This window comes from Corvus moneduloides, chromosome 5, assembly GCF_009650955.1.
Source record: "Corvus moneduloides isolate bCorMon1 chromosome 5, bCorMon1.pri, whole genome shotgun sequence".
Taxonomy (NCBI): domain Eukaryota; kingdom Metazoa; phylum Chordata; class Aves; order Passeriformes; family Corvidae; genus Corvus; species Corvus moneduloides.
Window position 1 is genome coordinate 47036800 of NC_045480.1, and position 24582 is coordinate 47061381.

The following is a 24582-nucleotide window of genomic DNA, read 5'->3' on the forward strand; positions in this document are numbered from 1 at the left end:
GTTACTTAAGGCACACGAGCAGGAGGTATCTTGAAGAGGGAGGAAAAGGATCAGGAAGACCATTTTCTGCACTCCTTTTCCTCTCAGCTACAATTTCTGGATGCACTTGGGCTGCCTTTTTGCAGCAGCACAGCACCTGGCTGTCAGCAGTCCCTTGGGACTTCTATGGGCTCCCACAGCAATAGGACCAGAGCAAAGGGGTCCCCCAGCCTACTGGGCTGCATTAGGCAGAATGCTGCCAGCACGTGGAGGGAGGTGATCCTGCTCCTCTGCTCAGCACTGAGACACACCTGGTGTGCTGGGTCCAGTGGTGGACTCCCCAGTACATGAGAGACATGGACATACTGGAGAGAGTCCCACAAGGAGTTGATGATGATGAAGGGACTGGAGCATGTCTGATCAGAGGAGAAGCTGAGAGAGCAGGGACTATTCAGCCTGGAGAAGAGAAGGCTCAGACAGGGGGAGCTTATAAGTATACTGGTAAGTACTGATGGGGAGAATGAAGGACAAGAGGTGACAAACACAAGCTGAAATATGTAAAATCCCCTCGAGACTCAGGACCATAACTTCTGTATGTGTGTGCATATTGCGTGTACGTGCTTGTGTACGTGTCCTGTGTGTGCTCGTGCTGTGTGCTGTGCTAGGAGCAGGCATGTGAGTGTTGTATGTTTTGTATTGAGTGTGGCTACATGTTTTGCGCATTGTGTGTGTGTGTGTGTTGTGCTCAGTGTCTGTGGGATGGTGGTTCAGGGCTCTGTGTGGCCCCAGCCAGGGCTCAGTCCTGTGGGGGTCCCAAGGGGGAGCAGCTTCATCCCCAGAGAGGTCACAGATGGGGTCAGAGGCATGTGGGAGACAGGGCATCTGACAGTTTATGGGGCAGACATGGGGGAATTTGGGGGTACCCAGGGGGTTATGAGGCATGTGGGATGTTGGGAAACCCTGTGGGAGTTACAGGGCATCCAGGAAAGCAATGTGACACCCAAAGGGTCAGGATACTGGAGAGAGGGCTGGGTGCACATCCGGGAGATCAGGGCGCCTTGGGTGGGAGGGTGGTGGCGGTTATGGGGCACCCATGGGAGTTGTGGGACACTCAAGAAAGGGGAGAGGGCGCAGGAGAAGTCAGAGACACCCTAGGGGGCTATGGAACATCCAGGAGGCTGGGAAAACCCAGGGATTTATAAAGCACATGGGGGCCAAGTCCACCTTGAACAGATCAAGGTGGACTTGGTTGGGGTCACCCAAGGGGCTCAGGGGCACCCAGAGAGGGGTATGATTGCAGGGTCCCCCCAGAAGCTGATGCTGGAGCCCAGGCCTCTGCCACCTCCTTTATTGCCAGCACTAACAGAGCCCTTGGCGGGAGGGAGAACCCGCCCCCGCGCCGCGGCTCCGCAACGCCGCCAGGCCGGGCCTCACTGCGGCGCCGCGTAGGTGCCCGCGAGGTGCACGGGCAGCCCGGCCTGGCAGGCCACGCGCACGTGCTGCTGCTGCAGCTGGCGGGCCCGGTAGGCGCAGGGCGGCCGCGTGTCCCCGCCGCGCAGGCGGCAGGCCGTGAGGCTCACGGCGCTCGGGGTGCTCTGGAACCCCGTGGCATCGGGCGCCTGGGAGCAGGCGGCCACCAGGGCGGCGGCCGGGGCGTGCACGAAGGTGTTGGAGGGCTTGCAGGGCCTGCCCGGGGCCGTCACCCGCCGCCGCGCCAGCATGGTCTCGCAGTAGCGGTGCGCCGCCAGCGTGGATGTCCGGGGGTAGTCCACGTGCTGCCGCAGGAACTTCTCGTAGCGGGTCTCGCCCGCCGCCCCTGCCAGTGCTGCCAGCACCAGGGTCATGCACAGCACCCAGCCCGCCATGGACACCTGGGGAAAGGTGGGGTTAGGGCCATCTGGACTTCTGGGCCCCCGACCGGAAATCCCACCCTGGATGCTTGGTTATTCTACAAATTCCACCTCCCAAACACCTGGGTCCCATACAAATCCCCTCCCAGTGCGTGGGGGCTCATCTCTGGACAACTGGGCTGTCTGTGGATCTCACCTGGATGCATGGGTCCCCTGCAGTCATGCACTCCCCAGAATCCTCAGTCCCCTATGGAACCCCCCATACCTGCTCACCAGTCCCATGGCTCCCCTATAGATCCACCCCGTACCCTGACACCCAGGTGCCATACACAGCCTCCCTTCCCCACTGGATGCTTGGGTTCCTAACAGACCCCTCCCACAAACATTCTGGTCCCCTATGCACCCCTCACCCGCACCTGTGCGCGCGCCTCAGTTTCCCTTATGGCCTCAGGGTCTCCAGGATCCCTCCCACTCCTCTGCACTTCTTTTATACTGGCCCCAGCTGTGCCCAATGGGCAAGGATCCAGGAGGAGGGGCAGGGTAAAGAGCAAGGTCCAGTGGATGTCTGGGGAGCCAGTTGTCCAGGAGGCCCCACTCACCCTCATGGCCCCTCAAGGTCATTAGGTAGTCATTAACGAACCACGTGACTGTCTGTGTGCATCCCCTTGCGTGGCCCCTGCCCACTCTGGCCTTGGCCACCTGTCCCATGAAAGGCAGGATACTTGGGTCCCTTTGGGTGGCAGGGCAAGATACCTGGTTCCCTGGTGGGGAGCAGGATGTCACCGTCACCTCTGGGACAGCTGACACATGTTCCTACAACTCTTGGAAGATGTGGCATGCCCATGGTTGTGCTGCAGTGCTAAGGGACCTATGTGTTCCTTTTCCCTGTGTCCCCTTGCAGGCAAATTCATACCCCTGGGAAGTGCCAGGATGCATTTTTCTTCGCTGCTACCTCCCAGGCTCCCAGCTACTCCACTGATGCAGAGACAAGCAAAGAGCCAGGAACCAGCCTGAGCCCATCAAATACTCCTGTCTCATGGTCACCATAATGGAGCCCCAAGGAAAGCATGTCTCCTCCAGAGGGAGAGGCATGCAGTGCCCAGGAGAGGCTGTCACGAGTGGCTGCAAGTGGTCTCCATCCTCCTCTTCAAAGACATCAGAGAGACTGTGATGGGAAGTGGCAAACAGAGAATGAGGTCTTGGGCAGCACCTTTCCCAAAAGAGCTGTAACAATTCCAAGATTGGTCACAGTGAAGGTGCAGAAGGTCCTGCCCTGGGCTCTGGTGGCATTTCTACAGCCTCTGAAAAAATCCTCCTCAAAGGTGCACAGCCCATACAGTGGGAACAGCTCAGGCACCTAGCAAAACCTTGCAGACATGGAAGGTCAGCACAGCCCCCTTGCTGACCCCCTGCTCCTGCTGGCCATGGAAGGAGAATGGGGACTCTCATCATGACCCCTTGGACACACTCTGCTTTCCACTGTCCTGGTGTGGGTGGAAACGGGATGGTGTCCACAGGATGGGGAACAAGCCCGGATTCGTGGCAATGGGCTGTCTCCAGCTGGCATAGTACAGGTACCTGTGCTGGATTCCATCCCACCTGGCAGAGCCTCAGGCATACCCTTGCCAGAGGTGGGTGTGAGGTTCACTGGTGAGCCACAGCCTGTGGTCACCTCTTGTCCCTGGGGAGTCCCAGCTGCCTGGTGCTGTCCTGGGCACTGCTTCTCCATGTCCCATCCCTGCCCACGCAGGGGGCCTGAGCAGAGCCTCCTCCTGCCCTGTGCGGTGGGGACAGGAGCCATCGGCCGAGGCATTTGGGGCAGCCAAGACCAACAGCTTCTGGCTGTCCCCTCGGTGCCCCATGGCCTGGGAAAGGTGCCGATTTTAGGAGCTCTCTAAACACAGAGCATAGTTTAGAAAGGAGACTGTTTATTCTGCGTGGGATGCAAGGTGGAGGTTTGACAAATCAAACACACCATGGGGTAAAAAGTGACATCTTTTATACAGTAAAATTTACATCAGCCCGCCTGTCTAATGCACATTCCCCGCCCACCGATGCGTATTTATTTGTATGACATACTCTTACGCGATGCTTGAAGTACAAAGTTCTTTTCTTTATGAAGCAACTTCCATTGTAGAAGAAAGCAGACGACATCAGTTACGTTTACCAGAAGTGACAAGATTCAGCCTGGGGACAGATAATTCGGCTTGAAGACATCAGAAAGGGCAGGAGGTGGCACCTGCCTTTCTCCCGGGCACAGTTGGCGCAGCGAACCCCGTCCCTGCGGCTGTGCCGGCCCGGCCAGCGGCCCCCTCGGCCCTCCGCATTCCCAGCGCTGCGCTCCGCACGGCTCCAGCCGGGGGCGCTCACGGGCACGGGCTGTGCCGAGCGCTCCCCCCGCCCCCCCGTGTCGTTGGTTCCGTCCAGCCGTGGTACGTCCCGGGCGGGCCCCCCCCGCTCCCGGCGCTGGGGGCGGCCCCGTTCTCGCAGGTCTCGCGCGAGCGCCGGTCTCGTATATTCTCGCGGGAGCGGGCGCGCCCCGCCCTTTCCGCGGCGCGGGCCGGACGATGGCGGTCGGGAAGAACAAGCGCCTCACCAAGGGCGGCAAGAAGGGCGCCAAGAAGAAAGTGTGAGGGCCGCCGGGGCACGGGCGGGCGGTGCCCGGGGGCGCCGGGCGGGGCGCCGCGGCGGCGGGATGCCGGGGATGAGGGGCGGATGGCGGCGGCGGCCCGGCCGGAGCAGGGCCGATGCTGTCATGGCGTCAGCCGTGCGGGCGTGGGCCTGGCGGGGCGGGAGCAGCGGCGGGCATTGGGAGAGGAAGGTCTTTCTGCAGCCCGGTTTGGCCTGGGAAAGTCGGTAAAAAAATCTTCTTCATTTGGTTTAAGGGTCGACCCTTTCTCCAAGAAGGACTGGTACGATGTCAAAGCTCCGGCGATGTTCAATATCCGAAACATCGGGAAGACGCTTGTCACCAGGACTCAAGGAACTAGTGAGTAGTTGGGGTTGGTGCAGTAGAAGGGGCTGTGTTTGCTCCATGTGCTAGCTCCAAGCGGTTAAAGAACTTCTTGGATGAAAAACTGCTGACATATAGGTTTTGCTTGTACTGTTACGAACCTGGAAACTAAAAAAGTTGGATGATTTGAGTGGGGTTTTTTTGAGTTGACCTGAGTTGCTTAAATAAATGAGCTTCAGGGAAGTTCATACACTAGACCCTTGTTTGTACAAAAATGCCAAACCATGGAAGGAAGGGCCTGAAGTTTCTAATGAGCTCCTCTTGTGGTACCTGGCGAGTTGAGAAAAGTTAATTAAGCAGTAGTTCTGTCACAGGGGGAGATGTGGGAGAGTGCCACAGGAGACCTTAGTCCTGATAGGGTGATAACGACCAGCACATCAAAACACTGAAATTTCTTAAAGATTTTGGGTAATGATTAGAGCTGGAATTGCTGATTTAATGTGAGCACTGATGTATCACTGGTGGGTTAATTCAGTTTAATATGATCTGGCACACGTTAGGAAGAGGAAATGTCTGTTAGGAATGCAGGGGTGTCTGGATAGAGGTAACCCTGTTTTTGGAAGCTTAGCTGTGCAGAATGGCTAAATAGTTTTATGATACTGTGCTGGTTGCACTCAGAGTTAGGACAGTGATTGTTAATTTGAACTCAACATGTGAAACAAATAAAATGAGGAGCCACTGCAAAACGAAGTGTGAACCAGCCAGTGTTGTTAAAATGGTTCCTTGTTGGAGGAGGAGCTGTGAAGTGTTTGTACTGGGGTGTTCACTGCTGCTTCATCTCTGCTGAGCACTTGTGGCTTTTTATGTTTAGTTTTTTCATTACTGCTCATAATTTCCAAATACTCTGCAACCCCTTTATGCTTGAAACAAACCAAATTATTACACGTGGTAGAATGTGCTGTATGCTGCTGTTCCATATCCCATACCTGATACTATTACCTTAAAAAGTTTCCTCCCAAAGGGAGGCATTCCCAGCCTTGCTGGCTCTGTGATCACCATTAGAAAGCATCAGAAAACAGGATTCCAGCAGGAATTCAGGATCTGATTTGAAGAATGTGCTTCTAATGTTCATAAAAGGTGTTCTGTTCTGTTCCATCACACAGAAATTGCTTCTGATGGGCTGAAGGGCCGTGTGTTTGAAGTGAGCCTGGCTGATCTGCAGAACGATGAGGTCGCCTTCCGCAAATTTAAACTGATCACTGAGGACGTTCAGGGCAAAAATTGTCTGACCAACTTCCATGGGATGGACCTGACACGGGACAAAATGTGCTCCATGGTCAAAAAATGGCAGGTGTGTCAGGAACAAGGTCTGCCTGCTGCCGGTGCCTTCAGGGAGGGAGGGAGCTGCTGGTGCTTGGCAAAGCCGTGTTTGAAGCTGCATCAGACATCAACAGCGTCGGGTGCATGGGGTTGGGCAGCCTGACTGCTGGGTGGGTGGTAAATGTTCAGTGCTTGCTCTTTCAGACAATGATTGAAGCCCACGTGGATGTCAAAACCACAGATGGGTACCTGCTGCGCCTCTTCTGTGTGGGCTTCACCAAGAAGCGCAATAACCAAATCCGCAAGACCTCCTATGCCCAGCACCAGCAGGTCCGGCAGATCCGCAAGAAAATGATGGAAATCATGACCCGGGAGGTGCAGACCAATGACCTGAAGGAAGTTGTCAATAAGCTGTAAGCTTTGGCTGTGTTCTCTTTTTCTCTCCTGCAGTTTAAATCGTCTTTTGGGGGTTGGTTGTTGCTGAGTGCTTGAGGAGTGCTGGTGCATCACAAGCTGTTTGTCAGAGACCAGGCAAGGAGCCCCTCCTGTGGAAAAGGCAATTGCCCTTTTCTGCAAATGGCTTCTCTTAGTGTCTGCATCCTGTCTGACCTGAATCCTATGTCATGTTTGCATAACTGTAAAGTCACTCTCCAGAGAATTTGTGGTTCCCATTCCTGCAGACTAAAGTTGTAATTCTGATCGGTTGGGGTTGTGAATGCTCTGAGCTCTTCTGGTAGAAGAGTTTACCAAAGGGTGCTGATTGCTTCCAAAAGTTTGCAGATTTGCTCTCAAAATGGGCACACTTGTGCTTTGTCCCTTCTAACTTCACAAGGGAAGTGGCTTAGAATCTAAATGTACTTGAGGAAAACTGTCAAAGTGATGATGTAAACTTTTGTAGAATATTTAGCTGTGTTGCTGCTGAAGAAGCAGGCAGAGCTTTTAACATTGTGGTGCTCTGTGATGTCTCAGGATCCCAGACAGCATTGGCAAGGACATTGAGAAGGCCTGTCAGTCCATTTACCCTCTGCACGATGTCTATGTCCGCAAGGTGAAGATGCTCAAGAAGCCCAAGTTTGAATGTAAGTCAGTTACTGCAGACACTTGGAGGAGGGTGTGGAAAGGATACATACTTCAAATATGTTTGCTTTTGGATAAAGATATTACAGCAGCATCAATGACCCTAAGTATTTGTAGAAGGGAACAGTGTGTCCTTGTCCTGCTGTGTGACTTCCAGGATAGAAACCCAAGCAGTGAGTGTTCATTTGGGAGCTTCTTGAATTCTCACCTGGAACTGCTGCTGAATATGTAAAAACTTTGCTTTGGGAATGAATGATGACAAAATGTTTCGGTCCCAGATGATGTGGAATGATTCCATTTCCCCTTTTTCTGACATTCCCGTGCAGCAGTAGGTTCTTGAGTCCAGATCTTTTTAGAAAAAAGTGTAGTTTTCAGTTTCATTATGTAGCCTTATTTCACTGCTTGTTTCTAGCTGACTGTCACTGCAGCGACATCTCTGTGCATGAGCTGTCTGCAGTGGACTTGCTCCTGCGTACAGAAGATGTTCTGGTGGTTTCATTTGTGTATGATGAGTAATTGAGTAATTTAAAACTGTTTAAACAGGTCCATGTCTCACTCTTTCCATCACTGCTTCTTTTTAGTGGGCAAGCTGATGGAGCTGCATGGCGAAGGTGGTGGTGCTGGAAAGCCCTCTGGGGACGAGGCAGGCACTAAGGTAGAGCGAGCTGATGGATATGAGCCGCCCGTGCAAGAGTCCGTGTGAAACTAAAAACTGGTGGAAAATAAAAGGTTTTAATATACAGAACTAATGCTTGGTTGCCTGTATTGCTACTGGACAATATTGGTACTAGATGTGTGGATGGGTTTTTAATAAGGTAAACCTATGGTCTTGGTTAAAAAAAAAATAAATAAAAGTACTTGTGTACTTCACTTGTGATGTGGGGATGGGTGGAGGAAGGAGGCGGGTTGTGCTTTTTGTGGATTCTCTATGATGGTTTTTCCCAGTAATTTTATCCTCACCAAAAAAACCCTGTGTATGTGTGCAGAGGTTGTATTGGTGAGAGGTGCCTCAGAGAGTACAGGGAAGGCAGAAATTGCACAGGGAAACCTGTGTCAGAATTTGGTACTATTGCAAAGTCTTAGGGATTTATCCAGACTACTTACTTCAGAATTATGTGTCTATGTTTAAATTTCTTGGTGGTAATGTAATACACCCTCTAATGGGACAGGTGTCTCTGCTGGTCAGAAGGTGTTTAAAGATGGTGTAATTACAATGATGGAAGCAGCATTGGTTTTGAGGAGTGCAGAAATGCAGAATGTGCTCGAGCAGTGGAATTGGGTGTTGGATTTTAAGCTGTCAGAACTGAGGGGTGACAGTAATCATGGAGAACCTATGAAACTTCGGGGGGGGGGGAAGTTCTGTAAAAAAGCAATGGTCTGTGTTCTGAAAACAAAGCACACTTAAATGTTTTGCTGAGTAATTTTAAGACTTTTCCATTATCTAACAGCATTTTTGCTTCTTGTTCAACTTATGTTGGCTTAAAAATAGAAGAGTGTTTTTTCTGGCTAAAATGAGTTTTCTGTGTTATCAATGTGTTTAGAATATGGCAACAAACCTAAACTTAGTCCTATTAAATTGTTGATGAGTTAGTGATTTAAAACCTGAGAGCAAAATGGGGAGCTCACTGAGAGTGGTGGCTCTTGCAGTTGGTTGTCACAGAGCTTAGGACAAGAAATAAAGGAAAATACTGAAATGTTACTCTTCCAACAAAGCTACTGGGGAAGAGGAGAGGGGCCCTGCTGCCCATGAGGGCTGTACTGTTCCCTGTTGGGGACTTTCACATTTTCCTAGTTGATAATTCTGGTTTGGACCAAGTAATAGGCAAAATGAGAAGAATGGTTTTGAACTTACTTCAGAACACTGCAGGTGATGCAATTTTGTGTTGTGATTCCAAGTTAAAGTTTTAATATGTTCTGCTTTTTCCAGTTTGTGTAGTGAAGGAAGTGTAGTGAGTGCTCAACACTCAGAACCTTGGAAGAGGGGGAAGGAATCGTGTTGCTTTGCTCTTTCCATCTGTGCTGCTGAGGCAGGTGTCATCTGCCTCCAGGAATCCCACAGAGCCACATTTTTGAAGCTCTTTTACCTTGTTACTTACATGTCTGAGGACTGTATGTTGCAAAAAGGTTGGTCCAAGAGGACTTGGGGAAAGAACAAGAACTTGGGGGTTTTTTCAGGCTTTTAACTTTGTCATTTGGAAGAGTGCATTGCCGTGCAGGGGTTCTGGGTAAATATAGGGTTTGTAATGTGATTGCAGATGGGAGAAAAGGAGGAAGGAAAATACTGTGTATCCTCTGTATTCTCTCAACAAATACCAGCTGAAAAATCATGGTGTGTGAAAGCAGCAGTCAGCAGAGCACACCTAAATTAGTGCAGGATCAGCCCATGTCTTGTCAAAATGTTGTTACAGTGAGAACCACAGTGTGTGTGACACCCTGCCGTGACAGCTTGTTGCTGCAGGTAGCCAAGGCCATACATTCTGTAGGTGGTGAGTGTGAAGCATACCCACATCCAAAGGCTTGAATAAACCACGTTAAAGTCATCCAGATTCTCTGAGGGGTTTGGACTACGTGTAAAAGGGTGCAATATTTATTTGGTTATTATTTGTATTTGTCTGGGGGTGGGGTGTTACTTTGCAGCTGGCTTAAATATATAAGCAGAATGAGATCCATAAGACTGTCAAGTGGAAAGCTCAGCTTTCCACAGCACAAGACAATTAAAATGCCCTCATGACTTAATTATAAAAATTTTATTGGTTAAATACATTCTTAATTTACAGAGGTACCATAACAAACTTACTGGACTTAACAAAGGTTTATTTAGGACACTGTTAATTATACACAGAACAAAGACATCTTCCTGAAGATATTTCCAGAGGACGGGTCAAACAAAATATTTCGGTAAGTGAGGCTTTTATTCTAATGCATGGAGATCTAGCTGGATTTCAAGGTTACAGCTGAAATTTGGTACTACATTGCAGTTAAGATTTGCACTCCACCTCATTCTCGGCTTTTTGTACACCTTAGGAATTTCATGCTGTGATCTGTATTCAGTCTCATGGTGGTGTAGGGCCTTATCTTAGGAAAATCCTGTCCTGTAAAAGCCGAGCCGTTCTCCCTTGCTTCAGCGTTTTTAGAGACGCCGTTGCAGCTGCCTGCAGCCCTGCGAGCAGCCCTTAGATGGCACTCGGTGCTCTGAGTAAAAGGCCTTGCTGCTACTCCTGCCCTGCCGCACAGGGAGGAGATGACCTACAGCAGAGTGGTCTTGTCTATGGACAAGCACTGACTTTAAACATTCAGTGAAGTTACAAAAACAACTGGTCAATACACAGTTATAAAAATGGGGAAGAGGAAATTGAAAAAAAATTATAAAAAGATCAGTTCTACTTCTGAGACTTGTATCAAAACCTTAGAAAACTGCCAGACGAACAGGAAGTAAACATCATACACTTCAGCCTCATCTACCCCTACAACGTGTGCGGTATGTCTTTGAAGGACCTGGCTATTCCTTGGATTTCTCTTGGAGATCACTGTGTTTTTTGGAATAAACAAGAAGCTTTAGAATCTCTTAACAGGAAAACTTGGAGAGTGGGAAGGATTGTCCTTGGCTGTGGACTTCATGTGATTCCACAGGAGTTCCGGACAGGCTTGCTGGGGATGCTAAAACCGAGTAACAGCTGTACACACTGTTGCATTTCCATCCTTCTAGAACGGCACATAATTCAGAATTGTTATCATGTTAATCCCTTAATGGAAGCAGAAGTCCAGTTCTCAACTCATTAACACTGTGTGGTCTTCATCCCCAGTTGTGTGAATGGTACTGGTGTAGTTTAAATACACAACAGACCACAAAGCAGGGGGGCTGTGTCTGTCTGTGCCGGTTCTCCAGCCTAAGCAGTGACTGCTGAGTGAGTGGTGCCAAGGCCCTCATGTCTGCACTGCAGGTTCCTCACACTTGCTACAGGTGAGCTCCAGTCTGCCACTGGGACTGGATGCCCATTCCTTGCTGGGGAGAGGCCTGCAGTTCTGGCTATGCCTGTTTCTGCCTGCTGTGATGGTCACCAGGGCAGGGGGAGGGCAGGGCCACCCTCCCCAGCCTTCTTAGGCCCCAGTTCAGGCGCACCCCAATGCCTCATGGCAGCAGGTACTTGTTGCTGTGGTGCTCAGAGCTCACACCAGTCAAGTTGGCAGGGACATGACTAAGTCAAAACTATCTCAAGGTCCATCACGATGGTTCTGGTTTCCAGTCTCCATCCACCTCCAACTGTTGGCCCTTCTGCAACCTGAATTGCCACACCCATGAAGGAAAGTCTTGTTGAGGGTATCTTGATATCCAATGACCTGCAGCTCTCTGGAGTAGTGACTCCTCAGCCTACTGGTTCCTTTTGGTGATACAGAGCAGAAGGGGTGGAATACTGGCAGCAGTGAAAGAACCAACTGCAGCATAATTTTTTCTATTCCAGTCTGGTGGAATTAGCAGTTACTCAGGATGCTAGTTAACTATTTTGTCAGAAGCCAAGTGTTACAAAAAGGAATTGACTACTAGAAGTTCCTATAATGTGAAACTACCTCGATCATGTCCATCTTAGTTTGTCAGTCAAGCTACCCTGCTGCTTTTTACCAAGTGCCTTGGTTAGAGCTGCTTGGAGGAACCTCTTGCCAGGCATGTTTTCCTTAAGGCCTTGACAGACCATTTATGAGGGTGCTCAGTAGATTTGGTATGTGGCAACAAACTGGAAACTAATCCCACGTCTGCTGAAAGCTAAACCCAAGGCTGTATAATATCCTTCATGTTAAGGATAGGAATAGTGTTACTGAAGTATGTTCCAGTGCTTGAGTGACAAATAAAACGTAGACTGAGTGAACACTGGCTTTCCACTTCCATGAGGGGAGTGGAGGGGCAAATAGTTGGAATAGTACAGCTACTGCATGGCTGGGATCTGAGAAAGCTCAATAAACACTGTCTGTCGCTAACTTCAGCTGGGAAAGAAGGGTATGATGGTGCTCGGAGAACAGTGGGCAGTAGGAAAAATCTAAACCTGTATTTGTAAAGTATTTGGGGAAAGCGAGGAAGGTCTAAGATGATTCAGGTGAATTTAAACAGAATTCATTAAAAGGCAACATTTTACTTCTGTGATCTTGCTGTATGAGCAGCTTGGGCTAAGAATAGAAGGATACTACACAAGGATTTATTTCTCCATTTTCCCTCTTACCAGTATTAGATTTGATACCTTTCTACTATGAAATACCAGTTATTTTTCTTACCCTCTAAGTCATAAAACAAGTGGATTCTACTGCTAATGTGGAACTCAAGCAGTAATGAAACCTGAATATCAAACTTCATCTACATACTGAGTGCTGTAATTATATATTAAAACAATTTTTAAAGTTTGGATCTTAAGAAGTTTTCAAAGAAGGCCAAAGCAGCTTATGATATGCAGACTTTGTGCATGATAAACGTAATACCAGAGAGTAAACATACTAGAATGCTATATAAGTTAAAATGGTGTCGCACCACAGTATTTCCCTAGTTGGAAATGGCTAAAAAGCCTGCTTGTTTTGCTCTCTGAGCATTCATGAAACATGACTACATACACTGTCACCAAAGACTCAAATTTTCTTATTTGACTTCAAGATACTACTATGACTGTCTAGAAAAAGTAGTGCAAAACATTGATAATCAACACATGTTGATGTCTTTGCTGTGCCTTTAGGGTAGAAAACATTCTCTCCCACACACAGGGAGTAGTACAAAGGCAACACTTCATGGTGTTTTTAAAATCTGAACAAAGTTCTTGGGAAATATCCCAGACTTTCCTAGTATCTCTCCACTCATCCAGTCCTCATCTACAGATTCCAGCTCTGTTATCATGTCACCTGCCTGAAAGAGAAGGAGTAATGTGAGTCAGTACAGCTTACTGTGCAATGTTACTGAGCAATGTTAATGCATGCAGAGCTCATCTTATTTAGAAGCAATTATTATCAATCAAAGAGAAAAGAAGTAAGACGTGGCCAGTCTCTTCTGTTGGTTACACCTCTTGGAGACTGTTTGCCAAAACCAGCTGAAGCCTCTTCTAGGCCAAATACTTGTCTATGTTGAAAAATCACTACCTTTGGAGGGACAAAAGAGCACTGCTGGATAACTTCTCACATTGCTTTGGCTCTCCAGGTATGTTAAGAGCTGGCTCATGGGCCCCCTGCTTTTCTGCTTATTTGTGAGTGTTTTGAGGGTTTGTTTTCTTAAAACACTGGAAAGAATTATCTTTTTTTTAAATTTAGTCCCAGTATTTTCTAACACCTGGAAAGTTTCCCAGAAAACAGAAAAGCAATGTAAGAGCTCAGTGTGGCCATTTAAACTGCAGCTCCTGTGTTTGGTCCTGGTTTTTGTTCTCACAGTCCCATGCCACACCCTTCATCTGAAGTACTGGCCTTTCTTCCAGTACCTCTACTCCCCTTTTCTGCTTTAAAGAATCGTCTGTCCTTTCAGCATTGCAAGCTGCTAATGCTGAAACTATTTTGCTAGTTTTAGAAGAGAAAACACTGTGTGTTTCACCTCCTGTGAAAGTCTACTGTTTCTCAGAAATTTGCTTTTGAGAACATGGTTACCTAAATCATGACTTTGAGTATCAAGGGCACTCTGTTTCTTGTTCATGCTTAAGATGATCTGGGCATCCAGCACGTATTTAATTTTCCCCTTGTTCCCATGGCAACTCTGTACTGTGTTGCCAGTTCAAGATGTTGCTGTACCAGGTTTCCCTTAGAGGCCTGGCTGCTGTAGCACTGGCTCTCTCACTATTACCTCCTACTCAGTGCTGTCCTTCTAGTACAAAAAGAGGCTCCCTTCACCATATCAGCCAATCAACAACTGAATGTACTGCAAAATGAGGTTTGCTTATCTTGCCATGTTTACGGGATCAGAGAAGTCAAGAATTCTGCAACTCCTGACCTCTTCTCCGTGTCCTTAATGACAATTTTTGCTGATAGGAAACAGGAGTGGTAAGGGCAAAAACGTTTTTTAGAGAGACCACTTATCAAATATGTTAATATCTATGCATATTCTATGTGCTTCATTCTTCTTGTCTAAAGCCTGTTTTCACAGTGGATGAATCTTATTTTTTAGCACTCATTAGGAACACAAGGCCTCTTGGAAATTGGTCTAAGAGAGGTGTACTTACTTTGAAAGAAAGCTCATCTTCATTTTCTCCATGAAAATCATAAAGAGCTTTGGCTTTTCCTTTCTTCCCTCCTCCAGGCTGTGACTGCTCTACCCTGGCTACAGAACATGGACAAGAGAAATTACTTGCATTGGAGTGAAATAAATCTCTGTTTCTGGAGAAGTTTCCTGTCATTCTCATGTTTTCTCCCCACTATTGCGCTACAAGTTGTCCAAACGTTATTGCTACTGCTCTAACAAATTCACTGTCCTGCTGGAATAAAAAACTCCACTGCCACCAGTTCATTTTATAGTATTAAACACAGTCTCACAGATCTGCTTGTAAGAGCACTAAATTTAAACCTCATTAACTTGAACTTCCCAATGGTGTTACGTAATAAAAGCTGACTTTTCCTCTTTCTGCTCGAAGATGAAGCAGCATCAGTACCCCTGAATTATTCCTAAAGGTGGCTCAATTGCCCTGTTTCACCTGTGCCCAAACCACCCTTGAAAACATCCCAGAATCTGTGTCACCTCACAGATTACTTACTGACTAGAACATTATATTGCCATTATTAGAGAAGTCGGTTCAAAACTTAAGTTTAGGTTTAGAATATTGAAGACTGTGGTGGTGTGTGACTTGTTGATCACAGAATCACCGGGCTGGGAGAGACCTTCAAGATCACCGAGTCCAACCCATGCCCTAATGCCACCTCAACTAAACCATGGCACTGGGTGCCACATACAATCTTCTTTTAAACACATCCAGGGGCGGTGACTCCACCACCTCCCCGGGCAGACAGTTCCAGAACTTTATCACTCTTTCAGTAAAAAACCTCTTCCTAACATCCAATCTAAATTTCCCTTGGTGCAGCTTGAGGCTGTGTCCTCTTGTTCTGTCAGTTGCTGCCTGGAGAAAGAGACCAACCCCCATCTGACTATAGCCACCTTTCAGGTAGTTGTAGAGAGTGGTAAGGTCACCTCTGAGTCTCCTTTTCTCCAGAAGTGGAATAGTTGTGTTCTTCCACAACTCTGTCATGACTGGCACAACACAAGGAATAAAGAATTGCCATCTGGTAGGAGCACTGTACCTGAGCAGGTCTGAACAAAAACTGCTGGGAAAATCCCTTCCTTTCCATTCAGTCTTCCTCTATACCACTCCAAATCTACTTGTTCCAGTATGTGGATGTAGTCTCCCTTTTTGAAGGATAGATCATCTTTGGTTTCTGCTGTAAAATCATGAAGCGCTTCACACCACTCTACTGAGCGTCTGTTGTTCTATTCAAGTGAACAGAAGATGCATTAATTTTAGAAGTGTGAATGGAGCCCACAAACTGATGGGTGCTGCTGAAAGCAGCTGTACAGCACATGGGTGTCCTGACACTCTCCCATACAATAGCGCTGCTGCAGATGTAGACTAGAATGGCATTTCAGCAATTACCACCACAGAATTTCATCTAGGCTCGGCCACATTCCTTTTTATCTCTGGTGGCAGGGGAAAGGATTAATAAATTCAAAATTAGATCACTGCAGCAATACTTAAAATAGAGCTAACAAGAATTTCCTTCAGCACAAAGGATAACAATTTACTAATGTTAATTTGTCAGAAGCTCTGAATTCAATCAGCTTAGGCCAAGTGTCAGAATTGAGGCTGTGACCATGCAGCATTGTGTGCTGTGGGAGCTGTGTCTTGTTCTGCAGTTACTCTCACATTATAATAGTCTCAAATAAATCTATACAGAAATTCTGGCCATCACCTATAAAGTTTTATTACCTGAGGAAGGGAAGACGAAATCTCCACCTTATTCTTCAGTGCTGTTTCTGTACCTACATAAGTAAAGCACAACTTAGAATAGGAGCAGTGTCCTATTCAGAATGTTACTAATGACAGAGATTTTAGATATTTGAAGTCATTATTAAGAATATCTTTTAAGAAGTCCTACTGTTAATTTTTTTTTTTTTTTGATTGGTCTTCCCTCTCTTTTTACCTCCTTTCTGCATTCATTGTCCTTTTGGAATTTTCTCCTGTATGCTGCCTATTTACATTAAGTACATAACTATGCTCTTGAAGATTTTTGCAAACATATTCATACCTGTTCCAGGCAGATCTTCAATTACTTCCACAAAGTTCAAGGGGAAAATTCCAGATGTGCCTCTGAGCTCTCCTTTGGCCCACTCTTCATTTACATATTTTTTCAGGATAATAGTTTCACCTTCTGAAAAACTGAGCTCATCTTTCTGATCTCCAATGTATTCAAATCGTGCTACACATCTTGGACCTCTGCACAAACAAAAGAGAAAATTACTTTGCTTCTTTATTACTGTCCACTTAATAATATGACAGAATTGTGCGTAATATATGGATTGATATATTAATTAAAATGATAAAAGGATGCACTGAAGATAGAACAGGTGGAAAACTGGGGGGCAGCCCTGGTTCTCCTCTCTGCTTTCTGAGGAGAATGAGTACAGAGCCTGGAGGAGCCAGATGCAGTTCCAGCATCCCAATTCCTGGCTGTTAGAATATTTTGCAGAAGACTCCACTTCCCTTCCAAGCAACAATAAAGCCCCTTGTTTCTGGCTTGCCTGTCCAATTTAACATCTTTACCTATATCCAAGCAAGTGTCCTGATACACTTTTGTTAACAGTTTGATTGTTTTTCGAGCTAGCATCCCACTTAGATTCAATCAAACACGGGTGGGGGTGGATATTGTATGTTTGTCCCAAATACATGGAGGTTTCATAGGAAGAAGCTAGTTTTTATCTGCTTTAGCATACTTTATTCTGTAAAATCCATCCCTATAAGATTATACATAGGGGAAATAGTTTATCTATCAAAGAAAGAAACATCAATGCATCTGATAAGATTTTATATACTTTGGTACAGTACTGAAAAAAACCTAATTATTTTTCCCCCAACTTAAAATAGATTTCATTATTTAGGAACCTAATACATTTAATTTAAGAAATTAAGAAATTTTTTTGTTTCTCAGAAATTCCATGCTGGAAAAAAGCAGTAATAGGATTTAATTCTTTTTATATATGCATAGCACGCAACCAAAGTAAGAAGTTTGATTCCCACCCCTGTCCCCCACTCAGTATCTTTGCAAAGATGTGTCTTTCAGGACAGAGATAGAACTTTCTGTTTCTTTCTTAGCTGCAGAAGCAGCTTTTTAAAATAAAGTTTTGTTCCTAACAAACCAAGATTCATCTAAAGAACAACTGAATGAACAACTGACACTAGTTGCTCCTGCCTCTGCCTGAATTTACTTTAATTCCTGGAATAAATGATAACAAAATCCAATAAGCACCACTGTGAAATAAATAGCATGAAAAATAATTTCTTGCCCACAAATATTAGTACAAGTTGTTTGAAAATGAAAGTGGTGGCAATTGATTTCATAATTCAAACTGTGGAACTTTAGATTTACCCATACAGCTGCACACTTTCAGGGCAGACAGATTTCTTTCCTTAAAGTACCTCTATATTCTGTCCCATTGTATCTTGTTCTTTCAAATGAGTAGGAGCCCTACCATGTTCCATCTTGTGAGGACACTGGAAGAAAGCAGCAAGGTCAGGAGCAAAGAGAGGAGTGTACAATGCTGCTGAAGTTAATCAGATTGGTTCATGGTTTCTGGAACCAGTTTTCATGAAAGTAGGCTTTTTTTACCTAAATATGAGTCTTAATAAAACATAATAAACATTCAGGTTTTTAAAACATATATTTTAATCTTTACAATATATTTTGGTGAATAAATTGTTAACCCTATCAACCTCAGTGCAGAGAGCCCCTGCTTCAAAGTTAATCTTTCTTTTAAATTCCTTGTAAATCAACATGAGAAAAAAAAAAGATTTATCTGACTCACTTAATACATCGTGATGAAGAGGGTATTTTTTTCCTGGTGGCTTCTTCTGGAACATCAATCTAATAAGACAATAAAATAAGTTAAATCTTCCATTTCAATCTCATGGCAACTAACCACAATAAACTTGAAACTGGTTAGAATTACCAGTTTTTCAGATGTGTCACACTCTGTAATTGTTGGCATGCTCTGATATATGACCACATTAATGTAAATTTATGCCTGTTTTCTCATTTTTTAATCTTATGCAAACAAGGAGCAATATTTAATGTTTTGTTTTATGAAGCTGGTTTATTGTTTCTACTTGTGGCATGACGGATCGACAGAATACGTGACTAGATGCTACTACATGTTGTTGCACTTAGATCCCAATTCTCAACTGGTAATTATTCTCAATTATTTACTAGCACAGTATACCACAATAGACAAAACTACTGTTTACACTTATCCCTTTTGTGCTTTGGTAGGTAGCCAGCTGCTCTCCAAACAAAAACACATCTCACAACTCTCACTTGAATTGGAGAAATACAACTTAGAAAATCAATATACAGATATATCAAACAGACAACATTCAAGTCCTTTACCATAGGAGGATTTCAACTGGATTTTTGGTGTGACATGAAGGATGATCTGTGAGATGTACAAGACTACAAGCCTAGAGGCCCTGGTGAGGAGCTTTGGGTTACAGCTCACTATTACATCAGCCAGTTCCCATAAAATGAACAAGAATGTTCCATTAGCTTATGTGAAGCACTGGAGGAAATCACAATGCCTTTTAGGACAAATAATCTTTGCATTGCACTTGCTGAAGGAGCTGGTATCTGTGGTGCTCTGAAGGTTCTATGGGAAGTCGTAACTATGTATTCTTGTTAGGTGTCCAGATCTAAGCTACTGCCCAGCTCAATACTGTAAAACACATTATAGTGTACTGTATAGAGACCTTGTATCAATATGAAACCTGACCTGAATTAGCAGGAGAATTCACTCAAGTAAATTAGCCTCTTTTTCCTTTTCTTTATTTCTGAAACAGAAGATTTTTGCCCTAAAAGGGTAACCATCTTTTACAACTAAAATAGAAATGCATCTTCCCTAGCTTTTATGAAGTTGTATCTGTCTGTATCAATGCTGAATTTGACCCCAAACACTCACTCCACCGCTTTAACATAAAATCTTTTCTTCATTAGCTATCAGTAGAAGCAAGAGCTTTTAAATGGAATTGTTGGTCTGTATAGAAACAGCCAATCAATTTAGCTAACAAATCTTTCTTGTGAAAGTGAATCAAGCATGGTTCCATTACTACTAACTACGAGTTTAGTTTTTATTCTTCAGCACTTCTCAGCTCTTAAAACTTTTCTCCCATACCACCATTACAAACTAAACAGACACCCCACCCTCTCTGATGTCTACCAAATCCTTGGTATTGCCCATGCAGCAGCAGTGCTCACTGTGCCAGCTGTCCCGGCCCAGGAAGTGTTCACACAGGCACTTCCTGTCTTTAATGCCAAGCCAGGTACCTTCCCCGCTTGCTGGTGTCACTCTGGCATTCCTCCATGTCCACATGGCTGGTGTGGACAGCCCAAAGCCCTTCCCACTGTCACAAAATGGACTTCAGCCTCAGGCTTGCAATAGGTTTGACCCAGCATTTGACCACAGGGAACCACATTGTATCCTTTTAAATTCATTATCCTTGGGCTCCAAAAGAGCACCTGTCTCTTGCCTTCCGCTTACTGTCAAGTGTCACATTCAGTAACAGGATTGCTTTAAGCTGCTCATTTTCAACAACACAATCTCCTTGCACTGTGCCAGCACAACCATTTGTGCAGCCACTTAGAAAGCCATTTAGGCAAATTGATCCTGTTGGAAAAACAATATTCTGGGAAGAAAAAACCCAACATGTTTTTTTGGGCCAAATTGCTACCCTGACCTAGTTCACTACACGGCTGAAAAAGTGGTGATTCCAGCAAAGCTCAAGGGACAAGAACATGACAGAAGGTGGGGAGCTGGGGGGAGGCACAAAAATCAACCATCTTTTACCGAGTCTTGATTCTTACATGCAGCTGTCAAAAAATAATCTGCTCTGTAGACCCTGAGAAACTACCCATGTTTCCAAAGAGAATCTGGTAAGGGCAATGATTTTCTCACTTGGCTTTAAATTAACAGCAAATTATTCCCCATAACACAAGCTGGTTGTGCCAAACCAAACATCTTTCTAATACCACACAAACAAGTTGATATGTCTTCTGTGCTGCCAGTGGGATAAGAGATTATCTAAATACAGAATGGAGTTAAATACACAGGAGCCTTAGTAAAACAGAACCAGAAAACAAATACAATAGGATCTTATGTAGCAAGGTATACAAAGCCTACATACAACTACTTTAACAAAGTTGGCAGGAAATATCCCTGTGCGATTCCCACATTTTCCTCTGTACCACTCGGTATCAATTTTCTCCAGAAGACAAACAGTGTCTCCAGAATGAAGGTCCAAGTCCTCAGCATGCTCTGTAAGATAACATCATTTCAGTTAACTGTACTTGTCACACTCACTGATTTTCTCTAAGCAAACCTTCTTAATACAAATACCACAGACAAAACCAGAATCAGTTTTTAAAAAGTCTTATTTTTACTTTATAAATCAACCAGCTTTAACTGAAAGACTGGCCCATCTACAGCTAAACCCATTGATTTGAACAACTCTATGTGCAGACCTTGCAGACAGAGCTTCCATACCATTTTTAAGCTCTAATTTCTAAGAAAATTTTCATTTGAACGTCTTGGAGTAAAACAAGTGTCCAGAATATTCACGTTTACTTACCTGCAGGAAAATCATGCAGGACTACAGCATGAGGTGCACTTGTGTCAGAAACTTTTGGAGGGTGGTTTGAATCCTGACAATGACAAATAAATCCAAATAGTTTATAAATCATGGAAGATACTAACACAGATTCTCTGTTACGTACTCCTTAATTAATTTTCTGACTTTGGGCACAGAGTTGTTCTGGTATTGCAGAAGGAAATGGTTACTGGTCACACAACTATGGGTGTGAATTCTGTTTGCCTTTTGCCAGTGTAAACAAGAATACATTTCACCAAATCTACTTTTGAGCCAGTGAAAGGAAGGGAAAGCATGCAACTTTTCCAAGTATAGAAAAAGCCTCAGCTATCTCAGTGCGCCAGAAATCTGTAGCACTGATAACAACACTCATTGCAAGGGCTGTGGACAAATTTTGCACTGGTGCTTGGTCCTGTGTGCCACCAGCCACTCTTTCTTGCTTGAGGGAACACCCAACCTAACTCTCCCCAGCACACTCAGGGACAGCACATCTGCCAACTAACAAACATTCCAAGAGGAGCAAGGAAGCCACTATGCCTTTGCTTACACAAAGGTAACACTGAGGGGAGCTGACACTTTTGTTGGGGCATCTCCATAAAGGGAAATTATATTAAAAATGCTGAGCTTCTCTACTCCACCCACTAGGAATTTTTAGGCTGTACTGATAACAATCATGGTGAATGAATTACATTCAAAGTAATTAATTGTGTACAAAAAAACCCACAACCAAAAAAGCCCAGCTAAGGCCAGAGTAACATGAATTACAACAAACAACATACTGCACAGAAATCTACTTCAGCTATGTAGGTTTCTGATAAATAGTCAAAAAGGCTGCTCATTGCTATAATTTCCACTAGCTATTTAATATTAATAGAGTCATGCCCTAAAACCAAGTCAGGATCTGTAGAAGCAAAGAGAGGAAAATACTTTCAAGTCCGTATGTCAAAGCCAATTCACTGATGTATCATGTACAGCACTTCATAAAGTACTCGCTTATCTTTTGCTCAATTCTCAGATACTCAGCCAAGGGAGTGATTATTTCCCTGTGAAATGGAGGAACTTAACCGGTTTCCTCTCCCTTCTGGCACTCCAAGTAATTACTCTTGCTCTGTTCTATAAGCAGAATGTCCCTGTGCTACGAGGCAAATCACCATTATTGGGTTTTGTTTTGGCAGTTGTTTTGTTTTGATTACAGAAACACAAGGATTTAATAAATCACTACTACATTTCTCAGTGTAACCTTTGAAGACTAAAACACTTGACACTTTACTGCAACAGGAGTCTTGCTCACTGAATATTTAAGCCAGCAGAAAAAAGCACCTTACCTTACAGGACAGTTCTCCAGTGTTCCTGGGAAGACAATCTTCCTTGGCAACTCCATGAGGCACAGGTAGCTTGAACAGAAACAGAGGCAAATGGAAAAGTTTTTTTCATTTCTAAGCACCTCAAAGTTTCACCGCAAGTGAAAATGGTCAGATGATGAAACTTTTCAAACCACCTGCTACAAGTAAGTAATTTAAGAGTCCAGTGGAAGGGGACAAGTTCCTTTGGAAGGCATTCAGAACAGACTGCTGGTGATATGAACTGCCACTTTGAGAAACTCAGGTGGTGTCACCCCCTTTAATAGTGTCTTAGACACCTAACTGGTATCACACCATATACTACAAGAAATTCAGAAAGACACTCTGATGCAGAAATATATTCATTTGCCATGGAGGACACTAAAAAAACCAACCTGGGAGGAAATTTTCATTGCCAGTAAGACTTTGGGGCAATTACTGATTACTACAGAAAAAAATTACCACACAAAAAAAAATCTCATATACAAAACTCTAAATGCAAAAGTGAAAGATCAAAAAGAAGGGAACAGAAAGTTTCCACTTCATGCTGATGGAATGTTGATGCTGTTCATGCTATGGCTTTGTGGCTGCTTTTTTTGACAACAGCACTGGTTCAAGCAGTCACCAGCTCTATCATTGACCAGTTTCAAGTTTCTGGGGAAAGACTTCCTTGTTTTTATCTGTAATGCTGATCCATTAGTATCTAAAATTCCCTAAGAACATATACAATGACAAAAACATTTTTGTAATGAAAAGGGATGGCATCAATAGGATGAAAATGTAAGATTAGCAATGTTACATTCCTCACTCTTTGCAAGCTTGATTAAGTAAGGCCAACTACTTTATAAGTTCCAGTGCTCCCCCAATTTTCCTAAGCATTTTGATATGTATGGGTAAACATTATATAAATGCAATTATTCAGCATCATTTTACTGAAAGAGAATTCAGAACTGGTAACTGGAAAAAGAACTCCCAAACCCCAAGAGCAATGCATTAAAGATACAGATATATAGCTACATGTGTATATATATATATATATAATTACATATACACACAAAAATACTCCACATAGATCTATACTTTACATGTATTTATTGCTTTCTCCAGTATTGCCTTACAGGACTTACTACTATTTATCTACTAGCATTTTCTAAGGAAGATTATGCTCATAGATACACTTTGAAAGCCACGTAATCCTAACCTACTTCAGTAGGTTTAACTACCTTTTTCTCTACTATTTTAACCAGCACTGCTTTATAAAAACAATGTGCTCAGATAGAATATCTCAACTCTTACCATGTATTTATTGTAGAGAGGATGACCCGGTTTAGGTCTAGGAGGTAATGCTGGATCTGGATTTTTAAAGACTGCACTTTTTGCTCTCTTGGGTCCCAACCTGAACTTATTGTTTTTTTTATCAGAAGCGATGTCAGAACTAGATCGTGAAAGAACATCCTTCTGGGAGGAGGTCTTGGCTGCAGAGAGTTTTGGTGGAGGTGGCCTTCCAGGAACACTTTTAGGTGGGGGAGGTCGAGCAGGTACAATTTTTCCATCCACAGGCCTAAACATTGTGCAAACCATCAGAGAAATATGCATATTAATAAGCATGCCACCTCATCCTAGCTATAGAGTGTGCTGTGAGGAAACAAGATTTGTGATGACCTCGGCTGTACAGTGTGTAGCATCCAAAGCTTTCCAGGAATACATGAACTCTTCAGATACTGGGACCAGATGATCAGTTGCTTAGACAGATCCTTTGACTACGTATTTCCGAGTCTGCTCACCAACAGCCTGCCAGCTTTCTGGGGAGCCCACTAAATAAGCAGGATTTGTTTCAGCAATCTACCTCTAGAAAGAGCTTTCTTTGAAGCTGCTTCAAGATGAAGCTCTGCTATTGGAGAGCTTTTGTGAAAGTTGGTCTTCAGGAATTAGCCTAGCTCATTCCTTGGGATGTCACTTACCTGAAGTGACTATGATGCAGCTCATGACACATCACACCACTTTGCACATTGCCATCAATAGCAGAATTTACCATTTTTGTGCAACAGATGTCTACTGCAGAAAGAAAACACTGGTGAAAATACTCAAGTTCTCTGGCTATGCTGGAGGTACCACACTCTCATTAGTGGACCAGCAGTTTAGAAACCAAAACCAGAGACTAGCAAGTGACAGTAGTAATGTTTACTAGTAATTAATATTAGTAGTAATATCCCAAA

General features: G+C 44.6%; 3 protein-coding genes and 1 non-coding gene across 8 annotated transcripts in view; 2 read left to right on the forward strand and 2 right to left on the reverse strand.

The window, feature by feature from the left end:
• Nucleotides 1–1311: 1311 nt before the first annotated feature.
• Nucleotides 1312–2350, reverse strand: LOC116444289 (ribonuclease CL2-like). The gene is made up of 2 exons (XM_032109562.1): nucleotides 2246–2350; nucleotides 1312–1850 (listed from the first exon to the last, which is right to left on the reverse strand). Exon 2 carries the CDS (start codon nucleotides 1842–1844, stop codon nucleotides 1410–1412), a length of 435 nt encoding a protein of 144 aa, XP_031965453.1. The 5' UTR covers nucleotides 1845–1850; nucleotides 2246–2350; the 3' UTR covers nucleotides 1312–1409.
• Nucleotides 2351–4322: 1972 nt separating this feature from the next.
• Nucleotides 4323–7924, forward strand: RPS3A (ribosomal protein S3A). The gene is made up of 6 exons (XM_032109561.1): nucleotides 4323–4458; nucleotides 4715–4818; nucleotides 5946–6133; nucleotides 6307–6515; nucleotides 7072–7181; nucleotides 7761–7924. The coding sequence occupies exons 1-6, from the start codon at nucleotides 4397–4399 to the stop codon at nucleotides 7880–7882; spliced, it is 795 nt and encodes a 264-aa protein (XP_031965452.1). The 5' UTR covers nucleotides 4323–4396; the 3' UTR covers nucleotides 7883–7924.
• Nucleotides 7427–7496, forward strand: LOC116444883. Its single transcript, XR_004240571.1, has one exon. It is a non-coding gene; the product is annotated as a small nucleolar RNA SNORD73 (small nucleolar RNA).
• A 1983-nt stretch (nucleotides 7925–9907) lies between the features above and the next one.
• The window catches only part of SH3D19 (SH3 domain containing 19), an 82207-nt gene continuing 67532 nt past the window's right edge, over nucleotides 9908–24582 (reverse strand). For all 5 annotated transcript variants that reach the window (XM_032109558.1, XM_032109559.1, XM_032109560.1 and 2 more), the window contains 10 exons: nucleotides 23663–23927; nucleotides 22352–22420; nucleotides 21009–21081; nucleotides 20565–20695; nucleotides 18197–18255; nucleotides 16423–16610; nucleotides 16104–16156; nucleotides 15421–15607; nucleotides 14352–14449; nucleotides 9908–13057 (listed from right to left, as the gene is read on the reverse strand). In XM_032109558.1, coding sequence (XP_031965449.1) covers nucleotides 12941–13057; nucleotides 14352–14449; nucleotides 15421–15607; nucleotides 16104–16156; nucleotides 16423–16610; nucleotides 18197–18255; nucleotides 20565–20695; nucleotides 21009–21081; nucleotides 22352–22420; nucleotides 23663–23927 — 1240 coding nt within the window. In that variant the 3' untranslated portion in view covers nucleotides 9908–12940. The remainder of the gene's footprint in view (nucleotides 13058–14351; nucleotides 14450–15420; nucleotides 15608–16103; nucleotides 16157–16422; nucleotides 16611–18196; nucleotides 18256–20564; nucleotides 20696–21008; nucleotides 21082–22351; nucleotides 22421–23662; nucleotides 23928–24582) is intronic.